The sequence below is a fragment of the Mesoplodon mirus genome, assembly GCF_964341445.2.
Source record: "Mesoplodon mirus genome assembly, chromosome: 4".
NCBI lineage: Eukaryota > Metazoa > Chordata > Mammalia > Artiodactyla > Ziphiidae > Mesoplodon > Mesoplodon mirus.
The window spans coordinates 114,420,091-114,444,204 of record NC_138979.1 but is presented as its reverse complement, the minus strand read 5'-3'; the positions used below and the strand labels follow the sequence as shown (position 1 = coordinate 114,444,204).

The 24,114-nt window shown below is 56.1% G+C and overlaps 1 protein-coding gene across 2 annotated transcripts; it reads left to right on the top strand.

Annotated features, from left to right (window-relative positions):
• Positions 1–569: 569 nt before the first annotated feature.
• MYH6 (myosin heavy chain 6) lies at positions 570–24,111 on the top strand (the record flags this gene model as incomplete). Of its 2 annotated transcripts, none has more annotated exons than XM_082617163.1 (37): positions 570–770; positions 1,971–2,114; positions 2,359–2,515; positions 2,613–2,640; positions 2,926–3,034; positions 3,302–3,394; positions 4,331–4,394; positions 4,661–4,759; positions 5,192–5,295; positions 5,380–5,518; positions 6,077–6,345; positions 6,629–6,799; positions 7,984–8,293; positions 8,989–9,059; positions 9,350–9,437; positions 9,528–9,645; positions 9,791–9,914; positions 10,199–10,335; positions 11,589–11,844; positions 11,991–12,233; positions 12,383–12,559; positions 12,845–12,990; positions 13,217–13,307; positions 15,441–15,830; positions 16,182–16,308; positions 16,400–16,518; positions 16,881–17,077; positions 17,623–17,806; positions 17,980–18,145; positions 18,283–18,407; positions 18,974–19,282; positions 19,523–19,726; positions 20,606–20,731; positions 20,944–21,219; positions 22,826–22,921; positions 23,595–23,729; positions 24,091–24,111. In XM_082617163.1, 37 exons carry the CDS (start codon positions 570–572, stop codon positions 24,109–24,111), a joined length of 5,814 nt encoding a protein of 1,937 aa, XP_082473289.1. The 2 variants fall into 2 exon arrangements, with proteins under 2 accessions (XP_082473289.1, XP_082473288.1); XM_082617162.1 differs by having other exon boundaries at positions 24,088–24,111.
• Positions 24,112–24,114: the final 3 nt, after the last annotated feature.

Genomic DNA, 24,114 nt, shown 5'->3' with positions numbered 1-24,114 from the left:
CTCACTTTTACTAGCTCTGCATCCTTTCTTTCCTGTCTCTCTGCCTCTCATCTGCCCCTGACTGCCCATGTCGGTCTGTCCCACTCGGCTGGCTCTCGGTTTAGCCTCCCGGCTTACTTCTCCCCATGGGCCTGCCTCCGTTGTTCCTCATTCTCCTTGTCTGTTCTTCCCTCTGCCTGGCTGTACCTCTGTGGCTCCGCCCATGGTCCAGAGTCTCCAGGATTCTCTGTGAAGAGATCGCCGGGTGAGAACCACCCCAATTTTCTCCTGGAAGCCAGGTTGCTGCACCAGGGGCCCCCTGTCTCTCCTCTGAGCAGCTCAGCACCTCGTCTTAGCAAACTCTAGCCAATTCCACCCCACGCAGACCCCTGACAGATTCTCCTTCAGCTTCACATCAGAGGGCAAGGGAAGCAGAACCCGAGTTGGGGAGGGCTGGACCCAGGCCAGGTAGAGAGGTGAGAGTGATAGGACCCAGGTGGTGAGGAGGTGGAGCAGAGAGTCGGGGGCAGAGGGCAATGCCACCCACTGAGGCCTGGGCCCTCCTGTCTCAGCCACAGAGGAGGGGCAAGATGACCGATGCCCAGATGGCCGATTTTGGGGCGGCGGCCCAGTACCTCCGCAAGTCAGAGAAGGAGCGTCTAGAGGCCCAGACCCGGCCTTTCGACATCCGCACTGAGTGCTTCGTGCCGGATGACAAGGAAGAGTTTGTCAAGGCCAAGATCTTGTCCCGGGAGGGAGGCAAGGTCACTGCCGAGACAGAGAATGGCAAGGTGCGTGGGGCACAGCACAGGGTGGTGGGTGCAGGGGTGGAGCCACATGCAGTGGGACCTGAGGGGCTCTGGAGAAGAGCCAAAGCCAGGGTGGGTGCTGGATGAGCCCCCCTCGAGAAGCCCAGCCTCTGAGTGAGAACTGACCTTTCTTGTTAGGTCTGAGCAGGTGTAACAAGGCCCCACGCCAGCCCGTTGCCAGAGAGGATGTTGGCGGCTGAAAACCTCAGCTGGTTTCCTCCTCAGAGGGGACTTTTAGATAAAGAGGGCATAGACACAGCATCAAATGAAGCTCCCTTCTCAAACCTGCATCCCTCCACTCTGCCTCAGCTTCCTCCATGAACCGAGTCTCCCCAGTCCTCCCCAGCCATACCAAGAGCAAACTTTTACCGATGAACGCAAAGAGCAGGAACTCTTAAGTGGAATGCTCAGTCCCGGGCTGACAACTGACACTCAGAAATCCACAGTCCTGGTCCCTCATGCCAGCCACGAGAACTGCCACTGCTCAGCAGCAGTGGCTCAGAACCGTGTGCCTCGCAGACATGCTGGCTGACTGTTGCGTCCCATTGAGGTGTGTAATAACAGGCCACAACCTCTGGGGACTTTGACCCTGAACCCAGCTCTGCCACTAGCAGCCACCATGCTGGCAAATCATTTAGTTATTGATCCACAGCTTTCTCCACTGTAAAAAAATGTTGGAATACCTACTTGCAGGATCTCATGACGTCAGGGCACGGCAAACTGACCAGTGGCGATCAAACCATTTGACAGTGACCAGTGAAGAGTGTAGGGTAGATGGGTGAGATGTTTTTCCGTTAGTGGCAAGGTTTGCCCTGAGCAATTGATGCCCTGAAGTACTGCCCCCAAGAGTCAGGGTAAGGTGTGTGTGCACAGGTCAGAGAGTGGCCAGCCTTAGGCAATTAAGCAGGGACTGAAAGGTGATGCTCATGGGCACAGGGTCTGGGGAACTGGCAAGACACAGGGACTCTAGGACAGTTCCTAGGAAGGGAGAGACAGTGGGCAGGTAGATTATCTGGTGTCATGGGGAGCTATGGGCTAGGGCCCAGGCACTGGTGAGAGAAGAGCTAGGGGAACGAGGCCAGGTCACAGCCTGTATTCTGGGAGGAGGTAAGTGGGCGAGGCTGGCAAGGGTCCTGGTGGGAGTGTGGTCACCCCTGTCCTACTGCCCCACCCCCTCCCCAGACGGTGACCGTGAAGGAGGACCAGGTGTTGCAGCAGAACCCGCCCAAGTTCGACAAGATCGAGGACATGGCCATGCTGACCTTCCTGCACGAGCCTGCGGTGCTTTTCAACCTCAAGGAGCGCTACGCAGCCTGGATGATCTACGTGAGTGTGTCCTGCACATGGCGGGCAGCCTGTCCCGCACAGAGTCCAAAGTAGGCCGGGGCGATTCTCTCACTGGGAGGAAGTTGGAACTCTCCCAAACGGCTCTCTGCCCCCATCCCATCCCTGGTCAGCTGCAGGAAGAGAGGAGCCAGCTGGGCTGACCAGGGACTCCTCTGCCTGTCACCACTGCCCATCCCAGGCTCTCCCTTCCAACTTCTCATGACTGCCCTATCTCCTGCTTCAGACCTACTCGGGCCTCTTCTGCGTCACCGTCAACCCCTACAAGTGGCTGCCGGTGTACAACGCCGAGGTGGTGGCCGCCTACCGGGGCAAGAAGAGGAGCGAGGCGCCGCCCCATATCTTCTCCATCTCCGACAACGCCTACCAGTACATGCTGACAGGTGAGCCGGCTGCTCTGACCTGTGGCCCCTCAGCCCCACACCCATGGACCTGGGCCCTCAGCCCTGACCCCATTGCCTCTGCTCTTTTCTCTTCCAGATCGGGAGAACCAGTCAATCCTCATCACGTGAGCAAACACCATCCACCCACAGAGGGGCGTGGGCCGGGGGGGACCCAGGCTGATTCCTGGGGGTGATGGGGTGGGGAGGAAAGGTTTAAGGTGGAGACTGCAAGGAACTGGGCTCTCCGAGGAGTGCCGGAGTGACCTACAGTGCTGGGCAGACTCTGCAGGGAGCTGGGCCTCAAGGGAGGAGATTAGATGGCTGGGACTCTGAGAGAGGGGGGTGCAGTGCTGAACTTCGAATGGAGGGTGGTGGGAATCTGGGTTCTGATGGGTCCCTGTTGCCCCCAGCGGAGAATCTGGGGCAGGGAAGACTGTGAACACGAAACGTGTCATCCAGTACTTTGCCAGCATCGCAGCCATAGGTGACCGAGGCAAGAAGGACGTCAATGCAACCAAGGTGCCGGGTGGGCCACAGGCTCGGCAGAGGGGGACTGGGGGCGGGCTGACCAGGGGACCCCTAGCCCTGCCCTGGGAAACAGTGAAGACTGCACCCCTGAGCCCAGTGCTCAAGACCTACCTGGCAGGAGACACACACTCTGAGGTCTGAATATGACCCGTTGGAGCTGCAGACCCCCCAGCAGTTCATCCAGCCACACCCCCGCCCTCCCCACCACCACCTGGAGGTGGACTGGAGATGCAGCCCCGCACTCTGCTCCCTCTGCAGGGCACCCTGGAGGACCAGATCATCCAGGCCAACCCCGCCCTGGAGGCCTTCGGCAACGCCAAGACCGTCCGGAACGACAACTCCTCCCGCTTCGTGAGTGCACCTGACCCCTGCCAACGGGCCTCATGCGGCCTCAACAAAAAAAAGGGGGGTGCAGTTTTGCCAACAGTCACCCCACCTGGTTGATTGTCCTGCATTTGGTTTGGGGATATCAAATAACACACACACACACACACACACACACACACACACTCCAAACCCTCTCCACTCAGCCTGGCCCCCCAAGTGCTGGGAACTCAAGAAAAGAGACCCAGAGCCACCACAGCTGTTCCAGAGCCGAGTAACAGGGCTGATTTGGGTCACATTCTAGATTTTCCTTATGACTGTTTCCAAAGCTCTTCCACACTGGAAGTGGGAAGAGAACATGGGCGTTGGAGCCAATTCCCCAGCATTCCATCTGCCCAGCAAGTCCCCACACCTCTCTGAGCCCCAGTTCCTTCATCAGTGGGACAGAGGTAGTAGTATCTACCTTGCTGGTTATTGGGAGGATTACAGGAGCTCATATCAGAGGTATAAGCAGGACACATTCTATCAGTGCTCATTCCTGTGTCATTTCTTTCTTTTTTTAAAAAAATATTTATTTATTTATTTATTTGGCTGAGCTGGGTCTTTAGTTGTGGCACGTGGGATCTTCACTGTGGCAGGCGGGATCTTTAGTTGTGGTGTGCAGGATCTATTGATAGTTCCCTGACCAGGGATTGAACCTGGGCCCCCTGCATTGGGAGAGCAGAGTCCTAACAGCTGGACCACCAGGGAAGTCCCCTCCTGTGTTGTTTCTGCTCAGAGATCCCTGGGTGGCATGTGGGGATGGGCATCCTCTTCCCTGTTTTACTGATACTAAACTGGGATTCCAAAGAAGTCATTTACCTTTCCAGAACCGTCCAGGGCATTCTGGGTTGCAGTGAGGTCCAGGATCTCCATGTGTCTCTTGTGGCCAGTTCTCTCACTCTTTGTCCCATCTGCCCCCAGGGGAAATTCATCAGGATCCACTTTGGAGCCACTGGAAAGTTGGCTTCTGCAGACATAGAAACCTGTGAGTACGTGGGGAGCCCTGCCCACACCTCCGGGTCCTCCACCTCTGCCTTCATTCCCGCTGGATGCCCCACCTCAACATTTCCCCTCCATCTTCTGTCTCTGTCTACATTTGCCTCTTGGCTTTAGAATTCTTCTTCCTTTCAACCGTATCTTTCCCCTGGCTCTCTCCACTTGCCGGGAGAGCTCTTCTCCCCTGACCTCCACCCTTTTGCTGGCTTGGCTCTTTCCCTCCTTACCTGCCTTCCTCCCCTCTCCTCACTTCAGATCTCCTGGAGAAGTCCCGGGTGATCTTCCAGCTGAAGGCTGAGAGGAACTACCACATCTTCTACCAGATCCTGTCCAACAAGAAGCCAGAGCTGCTGGGTGAGCCCAGCCCGATGGCCCTGCTGCCCCCAGCGCCCTCCGCAAGCCCGCCTGTGCAGGGCAGATCCCTCCTCCTCCTCACCCGTCCCGCCAGCCTGCTCACCCCCCCTCCTTCCATCTGCCCATTGCCTTTCTCTTCCTCCCTCACCTTGGACTCCCCTGTGTCAATTCTTGCCTCCCTTTCCACCCTTCCTTGCTGCTTTACTCCTTCTCCTCTGCATTTGCCTCCCCTTCTCCCACCTGTCATTCACCCACCATCCTTCCACCCTGGGTCCTCGCCGCCCACTTTTCCTTTTCTTCTGGGTCCTCCCCTTGGTCCTTGCTGACGGTCCTCCTCTCTACCTGCTCCCGCTCTTCCCTTCTCCCCACCCCTCCCCCCCACCGTGCCCCCTCCCACCCCCTTGTCCCCCGCCCTGTCCCTCGCCTGGACAGACATGCTGCTGGTCACCAACAACCCCTACGACTACGCCTTCGTGTCTCAGGGGGAGGTGTCCGTGGCCTCCATCGACGACTCCGAGGAGCTGGCGGCCACGGATGTGAGCGAGGAGGCAGTGGGCGGGTCCCGGGGCTCCTGGGCCGCCCGCCCCGTCACTCACTCTGCCTCTCTCGCCCTGCCCCAGAGCGCCTTCGACGTGCTGGGCTTCACTCCTGAGGAAAAGGCCGGCGTCTACAAGCTGACGGGTGCCATCATGCACTACGGAAACATGAAGTTCAAGCAGAAGCAGCGGGAGGAGCAGGCCGAGCCCGACGGCACTGAAGGTTCGAGGACAGGAGAGCAGGCGCTGAGAAGGCCTGAGGGGATGGGTGTCTGCCCGTCATGCAGAGACAGTCCTCTAGGAGCACGGTCTCCCATTCTGTGTCCAAAAGGGGTGCCTTTCAACAATTTTTTTTTTTTGGCTGCGTTGGGTCTTCGTTGCTGCGTGCGGGCTTTCTCTAGTTGGGGTGAGCGGGGCCTACTCTTCGTTGCAGTGTGCAGGCTTCTCATGGCGGCAGCTTCTCTTGTTGCGGAGCACGGTCTCTAAGAGCGTGGGCTTCAGTAGTTGCAGCACGTGGGCTCAGTAGTTGTGGCTCGTGGGCTCTAGAGCGCAGGCTCAGTAGTTGTGGCTCACAGGCTTAGTTGCTCCACGGCGTGTGGGATCTTCGCAGACCAGGAATTGAACCCGTGTCCCCTGCATTGGCAAGCGGATTCTTAAACACTGTGCCACCAGGGAAGTCCCTATTTGCAACTGTTTAACGAGAGAGGTAGGACCTGATGGTCCTGGGCAGGGAAAGAGGGTCTGCTGAAAGTGCTTGCTTATCCCTTTCCTTCTCCACCAGATGCTGATAAGTCCGCCTACCTCATGGGGCTGAACTCAGCCGACCTGCTCAAGGGGCTGTGCCACCCTCGAGTGAAGGTGGGCAATGAGTACGTCACCAAGGGGCAGAATGTCCAGCAGGTGTACTACTCCATCGGGGCGCTGGCCAAGGCCGTGTACGAGAAGATGTTCAACTGGATGGTGACGCGGATCAATGCCACCCTGGAGACCAAGCAGCCGCGCCAGTACTTCATAGGCGTCCTGGACATTGCCGGCTTCGAGATCTTCGACGTGAGTGGGGAGCCCGGGGGCCGGGAGAACCGTAACTCACTGGTTCGCACAGGCAGCCACTGCTGGCTGAGCCGGCTGCAGGCCAGGCGCGGGGATGGCGGTGGGCTCCGCAGTGGTGGAGGTGGTCATGTGTCTTCAGGGGGCTCTCCCTCCCCGCCCTGACAGGGGAGGGGAGGGACCAGCTGCACCCCTTGCCGGGCTGGACGCAGCCCTGGGCCCACCCCATGGGCCACGGACTGCTGCCCGCCTGACCTGCTCCCCTCCCCCACCCCCCGCTCTGTAGTTCAACAGCTTTGAGCAGCTCTGCATCAACTTCACCAACGAGAAGCTGCAGCAGTTCTTCAACCACCACATGTTCGTGCTGGAACAGGAGGAATACAAGAAGGAGGGCATCGAGTGGGAGTTCATCGACTTTGGCATGGACCTGCAGGCCTGCATCGACCTCATCGAGAAGGTGCCGATTCGGCCCCTCCACACGGTCCCCTTCACCTGCCATCCCAGACAAAGTGGCAGCCCTGTCCCTCTACACCCAGGAAACTAGTCCCCAGAATCCCAAGCCCTGCTTTCACACACTGTGACATCAGAAGCATACACAGGTCCAGCCCTTCCTTCTCTCCCCAGCACCTAAGACCTTGTCCTGTCTGGTGGACACCTCCCAGGGTCTTAAGAGGGGGATGTAGTGAAGGAGAGGGCTCCTGGCCCCTCTGACACCCCATGAGAAGCATCATTCATGGGAAGAAACTAGGCTGAAACTAGACATGTTGGCTTCCCATCCTCTCCCTGTTGGCTGAGGATAAGCCTGTTTTCAGCTCCTCTTATCTATGGAGGTTCCTCAGAGGAGACAGGATGGAGCTGGTGGGAGGCTCCCAGTGCTGACTTGCTCCCAGGGCTCCATTGCTGATGGAGGCCAGAGGCCGCAGCAACTGCCCCTCCCCCAGCCCAGCCACGGCCAGTCAGAAAACGGGGCCTTCCCCACAAGCTTTGCGTAGTTATCCAGGGTGCTGCTCTTCCAGAGGCCTCAGATTTCCCTGAAATTGTATGTAGAAGTGTGTGTGGACTGGTGGTGGGCGAGGTGTATATGCAAGTATGCTTGTGTATGTGCATTTTTCTGGGGAGGGAGTCTTTGGATTCGCCAAATTCTCAGTAGGATCCCTGTCCCAAGAAAAGTCAAGAGCTGCTACACTTTCTGAAGTGCAGGACACTGTGCAGAACCCAGATCCCTCTAACCGTTCCTTGAACGATTGTTACCCGTCATATAGGCACGAGTCTGGCCTGCCCTGTGGTCTGGCGCCTCTGACACACTCCTGTCCCAGCCTTCACCCCACGCAGGGAGCCATTCAGGAAGAAGGGGCTGTTCTTGAGCCCTGGTGGGGCCGGGGGCTGGGGATTGGGAGTACAGGGCTCTTCTCTGGGTCCACTGGGGCAGAAAGAGGTTACACTGGCCAGATCTGAACGTATTCGGATTTAGGTTAACTCCAGGAATATTGGCTTCCTGTATTGGGACACGAGGTACCAGCTCGTGCTCTCTGTGGCCTGCCTGCTACACTGGGCTGCAGTCTCTCCTCTGTCGGGGTATGGGACTCTGCAAGCCTGGGAGTGCACTCAGTGATGCTCTCCCCCTCCCCACGCCGCCATCAGCCCATGGGCATCATGTCCATCTTGGAGGAGGAGTGCATGTTCCCCAAGGCCACTGACATGACCTTCAAGGCCAAGCTGTACGACAACCACCTGGGCAAGTCCAACAACTTCCAGAAGCCGCGTAATATCAAGGGGAAGCCGGAAGCCCACTTCTCCCTGATCCACTACGCCGGCACCGTGGACTACAACATCACAGGCTGGCTGGAGAAGAACAAAGACCCGCTCAACGAGACGGTAGTGGGCTTGTACCAGAAGTCCTCCCTCAAGCTCATGGCCACACTCTTCTCCTCGTATGCCTCCACTGATGTCGGTAAGAGGGCAGCCCTGCACTGCCAGAGCAGTTCTGGAGGTGCAAGGGGCCAGGATCCCGCTGCTTCAAAGCACACAACTCTAAAGGCAGGAGGGAGCCCGTGAGCCATGGGAGGGGGTCAGGAGATCCCACAGCGGCCCATCTCTACCCCTCCCCTTCTGTGGAAGTGCCATTTTGCCCATTGGGTTATGGACATTGTTGTACATGCTGTGCATCTCTTCAAGACTCTGAGCCACTGAAGATCAGTGGGGGGGGTAGCACATCACTGCCGCAGGCCTGGCATGGAGCCGTGCCTGCAGGAGGTCACAGTAAATGTTGAGAGGATCACTGAACATACAGTAGAACAAACGAGCCTCCAGTTCAGAGAAGGAAGAGAAAGGGTGTGAACTGAAACGATGAGGGTAAAGTACAAGAAGAAAAGTAGAAAGTGGAAAGATGTAAGCATGGGTAGGGGTTAGAAGGGAATGGGAAGAGAAAGCACTGATATTATTTCAATGCTTGCTTTGTGCCAGGCACCGGAAAGGCATGCTCCATGCTTGATCTTTTCTAATCTTCTTCTCCTCCTCATGAGAAAACTGAGACTTAGAGAATTATTTGCCCAAAGTCACACATCTAGTGAGCAGCAGAGCCTTGCCCCTACCCGAGGGCTCCTCTGTGTTCAAGCCCTTGTTTATCATTCCTTCTCTTGTTATTAGGGGACAGCAGTAAAGGCAAAGGAGGCAAGAAAAAGGGCTCATCATTTCAGACAGTATCAGCCCTCCACCGGGTAAGAAGGGCCCAGAGATGCCAAGAGACTTGTGGTGGACAGGCCCAGCCCAGAGCATTTTGTCTGCACCACCCTAACCTGATGCTCTGAGTTTAGAGAGGAAAGAAGCTAGAGTTATGTGGTCGTTTTTGGCATGTAAATTCTATACAAGCCTGAACTCACATCATAAATTATGTATCAGCTCCCTATCCCTTTGAGGGTTCTGGTGACAGGTTGTCTGGGTCCCAGGGCTCAGGGACCAAAGGGATGGTCCCTGTGGCTCCTGACCTCCAACTCTCATCCACCCCCAGGAGAATCTGAATAAGCTGATGACCAACCTGAGGACCACCCACCCTCACTTTGTGCGCTGCATCATCCCCAATGAACGGAAGGCTCCCGGTGAGCGATGCACAAGGGTCTAGTCTGGAGAGGGCACTTGGCATCCACTTGCCCTAAGGCTGACGCCCTCCCTCTCCCCTCCTGCCACAGGGGTGATGGACAACCCCCTGGTCATGCACCAGCTGCGCTGCAATGGCGTGCTGGAGGGCATCCGCATCTGCAGGAAGGGCTTCCCCAACCGCATCCTCTACGGGGACTTCCGGCAGAGGTGGGTACCAGGGCCCTCCAGGGCTCAGGGAACAGGGGGAGCATGGGCAGCCTCGGGTGGGAGGGGAGTCTTCAGGTGGCCTCAGATTCTCTGGGCAGAGCAGATCAGTGCAGAACGTGGGTAACTACGGGCACCTCCCTCCCAGGTACCGCATCCTGAACCCGGCAGCCATCCCCGAGGGCCAGTTCATTGACAGCAGGAAAGGGACAGAGAAGCTGCTGGGCTCCCTGGACATTGACCACAACCAGTACAAGTTTGGCCACACCAAGGTGAGTCCAGAGCCCAGTAGGGTGGCGTTGCAAGATGTGTGACCATGCTGAGTGGACCAGTTGGGAGTTTGGAAGGCAGACCCCTGATTCCTGGCTACCCGTATCAACCAAGGGCTGGAACCCAGGCTTCCTTTCTGTCTTGTTTTTCACATTTCACTCCCAGGTCTAGGATGTGTGGATAACAGGGCCCTGGGAAGTTGAGCCAGGGTCTCCCACACTCTCCCTCCACCCTGGCTACCCTTCTCTGAGGCTGTGGCCCCCTTGTCTCTACCCCTCACCCCCAGGTGTTCTTCAAGGCGGGGCTGCTGGGGCTGCTGGAGGAGATGCGGGATGAGAGGCTGAGCCGCATCATCACCCGCATCCAGGCACAAGCCCGGGGTCAGCTCATGCGCATTGAGTTCAAGAAGATCTTGGAGCGCAGGTGAGGCTGGAGGGAAAGAGAGAGGCACTCCCAGAGATGTAAGAGGCAGACAAGCAGAGCGAAGTGGCGTGGGTCAGGAGACCTAAATTCAAATCCTGGCTCCACCACTTACTAGCCAGCCTGAGCAAGTGACTTTGCCACTCTGGGTCTCATTTTGAATTCTTTAAAAAAGAAAATTCCCCTTAGGGAAATACAAATTAAGACTCCAATGAGATACCATTTTTAAACACTAGATTGACAAAAATCAAAAAGTCTGACTCACTGCTTATGGATGTGTAAATGTGTGCAATCTCTTTGGAAAACAACGTATCATTTTCTTTTAAAGCTGAACAGTTACATACCTTTCCACTCCTGAGTGCGTTCCCACAGAGTAACTCCTGCACATATTCAACATGAGACAAAAAAGAAACTTTATAGTAACATTGGTCAAAATAGCAAAGATCTGGAAACAACTTGAATTTTCATCCACAGGAGAATGGGTGAATAGTAGTATACTCATTCAGGGGAATATTATAAAGAAACGAAAAAGGAGGGAACCAAAACTACATGGTACAATATGTTTGAACCTTAAGAGCATATTGCTGAGTAAAAAAAGCAAGTCACAGAAGGATACCTATTGTGTGATGCAATTTTTATAAAGGTCAGAAATAATTTTTAAAATAGCATATTGTTAAAAGATGCATACGTATATGGTTAAAATATTTTTTGAAAAAGTTAGGAAACAAAAAACACAAGATTCAAGGTAGTGGCTGCTTCTGGTGGAAGGACCAGGAAAGGGGATGGGGTGGAGCCCACAGGTAGAATCAGCGATGGCAATGCTCTAGTTCTTGTTTGGGTGATGAGTTCACGGACAGTCATTTTGTTTCATGCTTCATGACTTACACATATATTATAGATATTCATAATTGGAAAATATCATATTTTTAACATGCTTGAGGTTCTTATGAGATTAGAAACACCGAACACAGTAGACATTCTGCAAGTGGTAGCTTCCATAGCTACTAATACTCCAGTAAGGAAGATAAAAACTGCCCTTTTGTTGAAATGATCAATTAATAAATATTTATGGAGCAACTCCATGTTCAGTGTGGTTATGCTGAGGTGGGGTTGCCTATCAAGGCTACAAGACAGGGTTCCTGCCCTCAGGTGCCTACAAACTTGCTTAGATGTGCTGGGAGCCGAGTGCTGCTGGCCCCATGATTGCGAAGTGCTCTTTTACAGTGCCCTTCCCTGCCTCCATGTTTCTTTGCCAGGGATGCCCTGCTGGTAATCCAGTGGAACATTCGGGCCTTCATGGGGGTCAAGAACTGGCCCTGGATGAAGCTCTACTTCAAGATCAAACCGCTGCTGAAGAGCGCAGAGACAGAGAAGGAGATGGCCACCATGAAGGAGGAGTTTGGGCGCCTCAAAGAGACGCTGGAGAAGTCGGAGGCTCGACGCAAGGATCTGGAGGAGAAGATGGTATCCCTGCTGCAGGAGAAGAACGACCTGCAGCTCCAAGTGCAGGCGGTGAGACCATTTCTCCTCTCCCCTCCCCTGGATTACAGCCCGTCTCATCACCAGGGACTGTGAGTCTCAGAGCTCTGGCTCTCTTTAAGACCCTGGATCTCTTCTCTCTTTCATCACCATCTCTCCTCTCTGTCCTCTTCTCCCAGGAACAAGACAACCTCAACGATGCGGAAGAGCGCTGCGACCAGCTGATCAAGAACAAGATCCAGCTGGAGGCCAAGGTGAAGGAGATGACCGAGAGGCTGGAGGACGAGGAGGAGATGAACGCCGAGCTCACGGCCAAGAAGCGCAAGCTGGAAGACGAGTGCTCTGAGCTCAAGAGGGACATTGATGACCTGGAGCTGACGCTGGCCAAGGTGGAGAAAGAGAAGCACGCAACAGAGAACAAGGTGAGGGCAGCTCCCTCTGGCTCCAGCCCAAGTCTCCTCAGGATTCCCAGACCTGAGTGTGGCCCCGGTCCTTGGCATTGGAGGTCTCCACAGATGTCTCCAGGTTGGTGACCTTTGACCCTAAAGGGGATGGGGTTCTTGGTCAACAGGTGAAGAACCTGACAGAGGAGATGGCTGGGCTGGACGAGATCATTGCCAAGCTAACCAAGGAGAAGAAAGCTCTGCAAGAGGCCCACCAACAAGCCCTGGATGACCTTCAGGCTGAGGAAGACAAGGTCAACACCCTGACCAAGTCTAAGGTCAAATTGGAGCAGCAGGTGGATGATGTGAGTAGTAACAACCATGCTCCATCCCTCTCAGGTTGGGATTTTTCAGGCAACACCAATGGCCAAGGGGTTCCCAATCCCTAGAACTAACTTTCATGACCCCTGGGGCCCTTTTCTTTCTGCAGTGCCTCACTAGGCTGCGTCTCTAATCCTTCATGCTTGCAGGGCTAACTCTGCTGGTCTGACTTCCAGTCCCATTGGACTTTGGGTTTAGAAGGGAGCAGAAGAGGATGCACTGTGGATCTCAGGTTTCCTACATCCTGTTCATTTTCTTTTCTCCACCAGCTGGAGGGATCCCTGGAGCAGGAGAAGAAGGTGCGCATGGACCTGGAGCGAGCCAAGCGGAAGCTGGAGGGTGACCTGAAGCTGACCCAGGAGAGCAACATGGACCTAGAGAATGACAAGCTGCAGCTGGAAGAAAAGCTCAAGAAGTAGGAGCCTGCGGCGGCCAGGAAGGGCTACTGAGGGTGTCTGGCCTGAGGGTTAGAGTGCAAGGTGCTGCAGCACCTCTGGCCAAGGCTGCTCCGGGCACACAGCCCCCGCCCCCCACCTTCACCCTCGGGGCCAGGGGGAGGGGACTGGTCCTTGCCTGCCGAGGCAGAAGGAGAGGATGGGCACAGAGAAAGGAAAACCACCTGTCACCCTCTTCTCCTCCAGGAAGGAGTTTGACGTTAATCAGCTGAACAGTAAGATAGAGGATGAGCAGGCACTGGCCCTTCAGCTGCAGAAGAAACTGAAGGAAAACCAGGTGAAGTTCTTCTGGGTGTAGCCACCCGGGAGCTCAATGGCGCCGAGGCAGCTGAGGCTGTAGGAGCTGCTTAGGGTTCTAGACAGTATCTAGAACTCCAAGCCGCCCGGAGGCCCCAACAGCCCTGACTCACAGGCACTCGGGAACATCAGCCTTCCCCCATTAGAGCAATAATGTCTTATTTCAGCTATTTGGGGGACTATGTGGGGGAGAGGGTGGGGATCATATTTACTAAAAGGGCTTCTCTTGCTGAGCTATGCTCCACCTCATGGGTTTTCTGCTCTGGGACAATTGGTAGGGCTCCGTTCTCCTCTAACCCTTACTTTTGGTGCTTCTCCCCGCTTCATGGGGGTGAGAAGGGCCTTCATGGAGCACCTTCCCATGGGAAGCTCTGTTCTTATTCTTCCCAGGTATTTACCCTAGCCACTAACTCAGGCTGGATCCCCACAGAGCACCGTGATATGGAGTCAACTCCTGCAAACTTGAGCAAGTCACTCCCCCTCCTGAGCCTCAGATTCTCCTCTCGTCTGTAAAATGGGACTAATGACCCCTGCCTTGCAGAGAGATATTGTATAGGAGCCCACTTTGTCAACCAGGAGGCAACATATATATGTTATTTTAATATAGCTCAGGCTAGAGAAGTGAGCCAGCCACTTGCAAGAAGATGTTCTTTTGTCTTTCGCATGGCTTTCTCATCCCTCTGCAGGAGGAGACTGAATTCACAGCCAGAGTCTCCCTTGCCTTTAATGCACCCTGAATTTTAATGTGCTTTTAGTCCCAAGTTTGTCAGAAGAGCCCTGGAAGCAAGGAAGGCAGGTACTCTCATTCCCATTTCATAGCTGCAGAAGCTATACGGCCACATCTGGACATAGTGACTCCAAGGCCACAGGGACTCAGCTATTTATCCTCTCATTTTCTTATGAGACCACTAGTGGAGAGAACTGATCTCCCCTCAGCATTCAGGGTCGATAGCCCAGGGTGCAAGTGACACATGAACACAATTCCCCTCCTCTGGGGGCTGCTCAGGGGCTGGTCTGCCTTCAGTGATACTCTTCCCTCCCATCTTCTTGGGTGCCCCTTCTGGGTTTTAGCACGAATATTAGGACGTCCCCAGGTTCTCCTACCCTGGTCTGGGCCACCTCTTTGACTGTTGAACCCAGAACAACTGTGCTGTTATCCTCACCAGGTCTTGGCAATGGGCTGTGGCTCCTCCTTCTTCCTGCCCAAGCTCTTGCACTCAGTCCCCATTCTCCATCCTGGGAGCAGGGGTGTGGTGGTCCTCTCTCTCCTTCTCCCAGGACCCCCTCACACACATTCCATCCACACCCTCCATAACCACAGATGAAGGGATCCCGCCAATCCTCCCCTTTGCTCCTTCCTAGTCAGACAACAGATCAAAATTGTAAATGGGACATTCTGCCAATTTAGTCAGGCCAAGGCTAAGGCCAGAAAATAATGAGGTAAGGACATGATACAGAGGAGGGCACCCTGCTAGCACTCACCTGGCCTGGAAGGGAACACTTAAGCTGGAACCCAGCCCTGGGCATAAATAAAGTAAGCCCTGGAGAGTGAGGAATATGGTTGATTGGAGTTTGTGGTTAATTCGGAAGATTACAAAAGTTTTTGATTATTTGGAGGCACATTGTTGCAAATATTTGTAAAATACAAGCACCAGCTTTCCTGCCTTATCATTAGCAGAGCAGAGCCTAGTGAATCTGTGGAATATTTGAGACCCAAGACCTCACGGGATCTCAAGATCCCTCTCTGAACACAGATTCTCAGGATTCAGGGCTGCAGATGCTCAGACTGGGTCTGAGATGCCCCTCCAGGAAATACCTTGAAGGTTTGGCTTCAACCAAATTCCCACTGATGGTCCGTGCACTATAGGATGTTTGGCAGCCTCCCTGGCCCCTGCCCACTAGATGCCAGTAGCAACACCCCCTCCCCAAGTCATGACCATCAAAAATGTCTACAGGCCTCGTTGACTGTCCCCTGGGGCACAGAATGTCCCCTGGTGAGAACCACTGCTCTGCAGGACCTGGGTGCTTTGGCCAGGAGCCTTCTAGAGCCCTGGGGAGGGGGCTCTGATGGAGGGGTCAGGCGGTGGGTCTGAGCCCCCTATACCCTGCCCAGGCACGCATCGAGGAGCTGGAGGAAGAGCTGGAGGCCGAGCGCACTGCCCGGGCCAAGGTGGAGAAGCTGCGCTCAGACCTGTCCCGGGAGCTGGAGGAGATCAGTGAGCGGCTGGAGGAGGCCGGCGGGGCCACGTCCGTGCAGATCGAGATGAACAAGAAGCGCGAGGCTGAGTTTCAGAGGATGAGGCGGGACCTGGAGGAGGCCACGCTGCAGCACGAGGCCACGGCGGCCGCCCTGCGCAAGAAGCACGCCGACAGCGTGGCCGAGCTGGGCGAGCAGATCGACAACCTGCAGCGCGTGAAGCAGAAGCTGGAGAAGGAGAAGAGCGAGTTCAAGCTGGAGCTGGACGACGTCACCTCCAACATGGAGCAGATCATCAAGGCCAAGGTGGGCCTCTGCTCTCCTCTCCTCGCCCTCTCCTCCCTCACAGCCTCGCAGTGCGCCTTCCTTCCACTTCCTCTCTGCCATCGCTTTTATTCTCACTCCCTTCGTCACCCTCTGGCCTCTCTCCCTCTCTCCCTTGCACCTGCCTTGCCCTCCACCTGTGTCTCCATCTCCTCACCATCTCTCCCTTCTTTAGTTCATGCATCCTCTCCAGATTGTGCCCCTCCAGCCCCGCCCCATTTCACCCCCCACCCCCTGCCTCTGTGCTCTCCCCAACCTTGGCCCTCCCTTCCTTCCTCCAGTCAACCCAGCCCCTCCCACATTCACCTTTCTCTTGTCCCTTACCGCCTGAAGGCAAACCTGGAGAAGGTGTCCCGGACACTGGAGGACCAGGCCAACGAGTACCGGGCAAAGCTAGAAGAGGCCCAGCGCTCCCTCAATGACTTCTCCACCCAGCGAGCCAAGCTGCAGACGGAGAACGGTGGGTGCCCCTAACCAGCCCTGCGCCTGCCTCACGGAAGAGCATCAGTTGCCCCCTTCCATGGCCCACAAACGCTTGTTCCCACCTGCAGGTGAGCTGTCCCGGCAACTGGAGGAAAAGGAGGCTCTGATCTCCCAGCTGACCCGAGGGAAGCTCTCCTACACCCAGCAGCTGGAGGACCTCAAGAGGCAGTTGGAGGAGGAGGGCAAGGTGAGGCCCGGCTACAGGGCAGCGGACAGGATTGATGGCAGCCCTGGGGCAACCAACCTCAGAAATGGAGCCTGGAAGCTGCAGAGAGGCCTCTGTAATGAAAAAACCTCCAGGCCAAGTTCTTCTACTCTTCAGCTAAGCCACACCCGAACATGACTGAGCGCCTCCTTTCTTATTTGGAAGGGATGGGCAAACTGGGAAGGTACCTTAAGATGTTGAGATTCCACACCAGCCCTCACCCTGCAGGAGGCCGGGGCTTGGTTGAAGTTCATAGATATGAAAAGGATCTGGAGAATGGGGAGAGGGCCTTCCCTCCCACCTTCCCAGACGCTGAGCCCGCCTCCCGGTGCCGCCCCTCCCAGGCAAAGAACGCCCTGGCCCACGCGCTGCAGTCAGCCCGGCACGACTGTGACCTGCTGCGGGAGCAATACGAGGAGGAGACGGAGGCCAAGGCCGAGCTGCAGCGCGTCCTGTCCAAGGCCAACTCAGAGGTGGCCCAGTGGAGGACCAAGTATGAGACGGACGCCATCCAGAGGACCGAGGAGCTGGAGGAGGCCAAGTGAGTCCTGGGCAGCCCCCCACCCTGCTTCTAAGAGAGGAAGGCTCAAGAGGACATGGGTAGAGACAGGCAGAGTGGGCACGGGAGGCAGATTTGAGGCGGAAGAGAGGAGGTAGGGAGAAACGTGGTGGGCAATACAGGTGCTTGCGAGGGAGCTGGGGTCCTGCGCTCTGAGTGAACCCTGGCTGGCCCTGACTCACTTCCTGTGACGGGCGAGCTTTTGGCCCGGGTTATACCTGATGCTCACGTATAAGACGAGCAAAAAGCTTGTTGGTCAGAGGAGCTACCGCCGATCAGCCTGGGTGGGGAGAGGTGAGGGCTGCCACCCTGATGCCGCTCCCCGTAGGGAAGAGCCTCTGTTCTAAGCACCCGAAGCCCTGGCTCCCTGGAGGCTGGGGTTCCAGGGCCTGAAGGGCTGCTCAGTGTCCCAAGGAGCTGGGTGGGAGGGCCGGGCCCTCCTCATCGGGCAGTTCAGGGAGGGGCCGTCCCAAGGCCCCACGGTTCCCAGGTAGAGTGACACACATACACCCAACCGCCCCGGGCAGGAAGAAGCTGGCCCAGAGGCTGCAGGACGCGGAGGAGGCCGTCGAGGCCGTCAACGCCAAGTGCTCCTCGCTGGAGAAGACCAAGCACCGGCTGCAGAATGAGATCGAAGACCTGATGGTGGACGTGGAGCGCTCCAACGCGGCCGCCGCGGCCCTGGACAAGAAGCAGAGGAACTTCGACAAGGTGGGCCCAGGCTGGGCGCTCGCAGCCAGGGGCCAGAGCAGGCGGGCAGGCGGGAGTCAGGAACGTCCTCCCAGGAGGCAGAGGCTGGGAGGAGGCTGAGCCCAGGAGAGGGGCCTGGGCGCCCCTGGAGGTGGGGCTGGGGCTGCCCGGTGAGCCGCGTCCTGTCCCCGCAGATCCTGGCCGAGTGGAAGCAGAAGTACGAGGAGTCGCAGTCGGAGCTGGAGTCCTCGCAGAAGGAGGCGCGCTCCCTCAGCACCGAGCTCTTCAAGCTCAAGAACGCCTACGAGGAGTCCCTGGAGCAGCTGGAGACCTTCAAGCGGGAGAACAAGAACCTGCAGGGTGCGGGGCCCAGGCCGGGGGCGGGGGCGGGGGCGGGGCAGGGAGGGTCCGCACGTGGCGCCACCCAGCGGCTCCTAGAGGCGTGCCCCGCGTTGGACCCCGGCTGCCCCCAGCTGAGCGGCCCGCCCCTCCCACAGAGGAGATCTCCGACCTGACTGAGCAGCTGGGCTCCAGTGGAAAGACCATCCACGAGCTGGAGAAGGTCCGCAAGCAGCTGGAGGCCGAGAAGCTGGAGCTGCAGTCGGCCCTGGAGGAGGCCGAGGTGCGCGCACAGGGGTAGAGGGGGTGCAGGGGGTGGGAGAAGAAGCTGAGCTCTAGACTATGGTCCCTGTTCTCATCTCCCTTTGTTTTGTTCACTGCTTCATTCTCAGAGCCTAGAACAGTGCCTGGCACATAGTAGGCACTCAACAAATATTGCGGAATGAACGAATGAACCGGTCACTCACTTCCCTTCACACAAACATTTTACCTGTTACATCTTAGACAACATTTCCTGTTTCACTCCCCCACCCCGCTTCCATCTCTGCCTCCCTCTTCGGGTTTTTACATTCTGTGCCTGATTGCCTCGGTTTCTTTGGCAACACGGCTCTCTTCATTTTCCTCTTTGTCTTCATAGCTTGCTCTCCTCTGTGAGAGCCTGAATCACCTTCTCTTAGGACTTTTTTTTTCTTTCTTTCAAATTCTCTTTTCTTCTTCCTCCTTCTGCTTCTTTGACTGAACCACTTACACCACTCTTGAACTCACTTTGTATCCACGATTCATGGACAGACCCCTGCCCCAACCCTGTGCCCTGACTTCCTCGGACCCTCTCTCCCCACCCCCCTCCAGGCCTCCCTGGAGCACGAGGAGGGCAAGATCCTGCGGGCCCAGCTGGAGTTCAACCAGATCAAGGCAGAGATGGAGCGGAAGCTGGCAGAGAAGGACGAGGAGATGGAGCAGGCGAAGCGCAACCACCTGCGGGTGGTGGACTCCCTGCAGACCTCCCTGGACGCGGAGACGCGCAGCCGCAACGAGGCCCTGCGGGTGAAGAAGAAGATGGAGGGCGACCTCAACGAGATGGAGATCCAGCTCAGCCACGCCAACCGCGTGGCCGCCGAGGCCCAGAAGCAAGTCAAGAGCCTCCAGAGCTTGCTGAAGGTACCTGGTGACTCTTGGAAGCAGGAAGTCACCTCACCCAGAGAGGGGTGGTGGCCGAGTTGGGGGGTGGCGTCCCATCACAGCACCAGATCCCTCCTGCCCCGGGGCCGTCGCAGACACCTCCCACAGGTCCCACCTGAGCCACCGCCAGGGGCTCTCCACAGCATCCAGTTCAGCTGACAGCCTTCTGATGGGCCAGAGCCCAGCCGCCTCTCTCACGCCCACTCTCCTGATGCGCAGGACACCCAGATCCAGCTGGATGACGCGGTCCGTGCCAACGATGACCTGAAGGAGAACATCGCCATCGTGGAGCGGCGCAACAACCTGCTGCAGGCCGAGCTGGAGGAGCTGCGGGCCGTGGTGGAGCAGACGGAGCGGTCCCGGAAGCTGGCCGAGCAGGAGCTGATCGAGACCAGTGAGCGGGTGCAGCTGCTGCACTCCCAGGTGAGAGGCCAGGAGAAACCTGCCGAGCAGCAGAGCCAGGACACCTAGCAATGCTCTGAATCAGATGCCCTGAGAAAGCATATGTCCAACCTGGATCATAAATTATTTCATCTCTTGGACCAGCTCGCCTCTGTTAGTCATGGCTGCGGAACCACAATCTTGAGAAAGGGGTCTACACTTAAAAGCTAAGAGTGTCATGGTGGATTGGTGGTGCCTGGCAAAATCACAGATCTGGGAGTCGTGGAATGCATGCTGTTATGTGATATCCTACATCTAGAAGACAGCCAGCCTCAGCTTGCTGTATTAAAATGGGACTTTTGGAGTTGATAGAAGCACAACTGCATCTACTTGCAAACCAAATTCTCCACAGAACACCATTTTTCTGCAATCCCATACACACTGTTTTCAGCTATACTCGGTAATGAGTTTTTATGTCCATCTCACTGCACTGCCCTGTGGAGTTTTGTTCCGTAATCTAGTACATATGGGAATGACATCACCCACTGATGTGGTCCTCTCTTCCTTACCCCACTCGTTCTATAACTATAATCACTTCCAGGATACAGTCCCTTTAACCAAGTTTTTCCCATTTTCCTTGGAATATTTTCATACTCCTGCACAGACATGTTACTACAGAGCTCAGGAGTAGAACTACAGACCCTTTCCTGCTTGAAGTCTTTCTTCAGAGCTGAGTCCCTTTAGATATATTGTGTAGAATATATCTATTTTCATAGGAAAAGAGAAAGCAGGTGCAAAGCAAGGAAAATACTAAAAGCAAGACATGTTTTTTAAAAATGACCCATTCTAATTTTCTCTGGGTAAAAGTGTAGAATCAGGCAGCAAAGCATACATTCAGTAGTTTTCTTTACCTTTATCTAGAACACCAGCCTCATCAACCAGAAGAAGAAGATGGAGGCAGACCTGTCCCAGCTTCAGAGCGAAGTGGAGGAGGCAGTGCAGGAGTGCAGGAACGCCGAGGAGAAGGCCAAGAAGGCCATCACGGACGTGAGTGACCGCTCCCCTCCTTGCCCTCCCCAAAAGACTCGAACCAGGGCTGTGGGTCCAGGCCAGGCCACTGTGCTGTAACAGCGCTGACTCTGCCTCTCTGTGGGTTTGAGGGCCTCGGGGAGCAAATGGCAGGATGGGCAAGAGGGGATCCTTGATGGGAAAGAAGGGGCCCCGGGGCCCTGTTCTTTTACACTCTCTGCCGTGCACAGGCCGCCATGATGGCGGAGGAGCTGAAGAAGGAGCAGGACACCAGTGCGCACCTGGAGCGCATGAAGAAGAACATGGAGCAGACCATCAAGGACCTGCAGCACCGGCTGGACGAGGCCGAGCAGATCGCCCTCAAGGGCGGCAAGAAGCAGCTGCAGAAGCTGGAGGCCCGGGTGCGGGAGCTGGAGAATGAGCTGGAAGGCGAGCAGAAGCGCAATGCAGAGTCCATCAAGGGCATGAGGAAGAGCGAGCGTCGCATCAAGGAGCTCACCTACCAGGTGTGGGCGCGGCCGCTGCTCTGGGGCTGGGCCCTTAGGAGTGGACATGAAAGCGCATCCCTCGCCCCCACTCCTGACCCACACCGGCCCCACACAGAGCCACCCAGCCCTCCTGCCACCTGCTCCTTGAGAAGCTGTCTTGAGATTAATTTTCTTTCACAATCTCTGGAGACTGTTTGGGTTGAGTCCATGAATGTTTCTAGCGAAGGGAGAATCTACTTCTACTTCTTGAAAACTCTTTGAACCAGCATTTCCCCAGTTTTTGTTTGTTTGTTTGTTTGTTTGTTTTGTGGTACGTGGGCCTCTCACTGTTGTGGCCTCTCCCGTTGCGGGGCACAGGCTCCGGATGCGCAGGCTCAGCGGCCATGGCTCACGGGCCCAGCCGCTCCGCGGCATGTGGGATCTTCCCGGACCGGGGCACGATCCCGTGTTCTCTGCGTTGGCAGGCGGACTCTCAACCACTGCGCCACCAGGGAAGCCCTCCCCAGTTTTTTAATAACCTGAAGCACTACCATGAAGGCTTCAGAACAGTCCAAGCAATCTTTCCACCAGTCTCAGAGGCAGGGGCATTGTGTGGCATTTTAGTGATAAAAGTCAAGGATGGGAAAAGGCTCAGATCTTCCATGGAACTTCTGGGACAACAAACAGAAGGCCTCAGAGAAAGAAATCCCAAAATGTTCTAAGCCCTCCATCTGTATAGCTCAGAGCTTATGCCTTTGACCTGTTATTTTCACAGTGTGCCTGGGCAGGAGAGACAGAGGAAGGGGGTATTGGTCCATTTGACAGCTGGATATGAGAGGCACAGGGAAGAGATACAGATGTAGAACTTCAGGTGTATTGTGGGCATAAGTGGCAGTAGCGTCCTAGCACGTGCAACGATCAGGAATGATCACGTGACGTTGGAGCCAGTGATCCTGGTGCCCAATACCTGACCCGGTACAACGTATATTGGGTTATGATAGATTAGAATGATCTGGATTATGATAATCCCTTCTTTCTGCTTTCATCATTAGTCCTCTCTGCTCACTCCAGAACCACTGGCCAAGAGCACCTCTGGTGCTCCAGATTAGAGCTGGAACAGCCCTGATGTCTCCATATTATCAGATGAAGAAATCCCATTTGGTTCCGAGCCCCTCCTCCCATTTCTCACCTTAAGGCCAGAGCCCTCCTTGCTTTTTAGATCCTGGACTGAGGACCTTGCCGTGCCCTTTGACCTATAAGCAGTGTCAGAGATGAAGTTTCCCCACCACCTCTTTTTTTTTTTTTTTTTTTTTTTTGCGGTACGCGGGCCTCTCACTGTTGTGGCCTCTCCCGTTGCGGAGCACAGGCTCCGGACGCGCAGGCTCAGCGGCCATGGCTCATGGGCCCAGCCGCTCCACGGCATGTGGGATCTTCCCGGACTGGGGCACGAACCCGTGTCCCCTGCATCGGCAGGCGGACTCCCAACCACTGCGCCACCAGGGAAGCCCTCCCCACCACCTCTTTGACCTGACCTGTTGGAGGGAAGAGCAGCTAAGGCGTGAGAAGATGGGGTGGTGAGGGAGGGAGAGATAATCGCTTCTGCCCCCGCCCCTAAAACTGGCTTCTCCCGCCCATATGTCCCCAGACGGAGGAGGATAAGAAGAACCTGCTGCGGCTGCAGGACCTGGTGGACAAGCTGCAGCTGAAGGTCAAGGCCTACAAGCGCCAGGCCGAGGAGGCGGTGAGTTCATGGTTTTCTCCACACACCCCTCCTACGTGTCAGAACCAAGTGTCCACCCCAGCGTGAGGCCTGGATGGAGCGTTTGCTGTTCACTTTAACTCTCAAACTCAGAGCTGTGTCAGGCACTCTAAGTTAATAAGAGCAAAGCTTATTCCACCCAGGACCTGCCCACAAGCTGCTTATAATCCATATACCGGTAAGCCCAAGAGAAGGCAGTGCAGCTGCTGATGCAGGTCAGGGGGCCAGCCAGTGCTGAAAGCTGGAAGGTGGCAGGAGAACTGGGCCTGGAAGAGGACCTGAGCAGGCATAGCACAGTGGGGAGGACATCCGGGTGAGCACAGAAGTGTGGGTGTGACGTGCTGATGAGCACACCTGTGCAGGAACCCCCGGCGGTCCAGGAGCACTGTCAGAGTCACATTTGGACAGGTGAGGTGAAGCTGGATTCTGAGGGCAGGGAGACCAGGCAGCGTGGGATTCCTCTTGGGCAGTGAGTGGCTGGGAGTCTGAGTGCTGGACAAGTTTGAGGAGGGGGCCAAGCCAGGAGCAGGACACCCTTGGCAAGGCTGTTGCAGGAACACGGGTGAGGGGTAAGAGCACTGAGCCCCTGGTCAGGGACAGACTAGGAGGCTGGGCCCCTTCTCGCCTCATCCTCCCGCCTCCCAAACCCCCACAGGAGGAACAGGCCAACACCAACCTGTCCAAGTTCCGCAAGGTGCAGCACGAGCTGGATGAGGCAGAGGAGCGGGCGGACATCGCCGAGTCCCAGGTCAACAAGCTGCGGGCCAAGAGCCGCGACATCGGCGCCAAGGTGGGTCCCTCCCCAGACCCTGCTACTCACCCCCCAGCAGTGCGGCCCCAATGTCAGTGCCCTCTTAGTGGGCACTCCTCCCCCGTATTTGGATAGCCCTGAGGGTCCCACAGCACTCACACCTGAGCATCCCCCCTCCTGCTCAGAGAAGCCCCCCACAGACTGGAACCTCCTTAGAAAGCCCAGTCCCACCCCCCCGAACCACAAGGACCCCTAAATGGGACCCCAAGATCCCTGAGGCCTGAACCTCTCCCCACTAAGGGCATCTCCCTTAGGCCCCTCAAAGCCCTAGAGATTCCTCCCCACACCCTTCCTCCCTCCCGCCAGCTGCCCCCTCACACCTTTTATTCTTTCTCAGCAAAAAATGCACGATGAGGAGTGACAC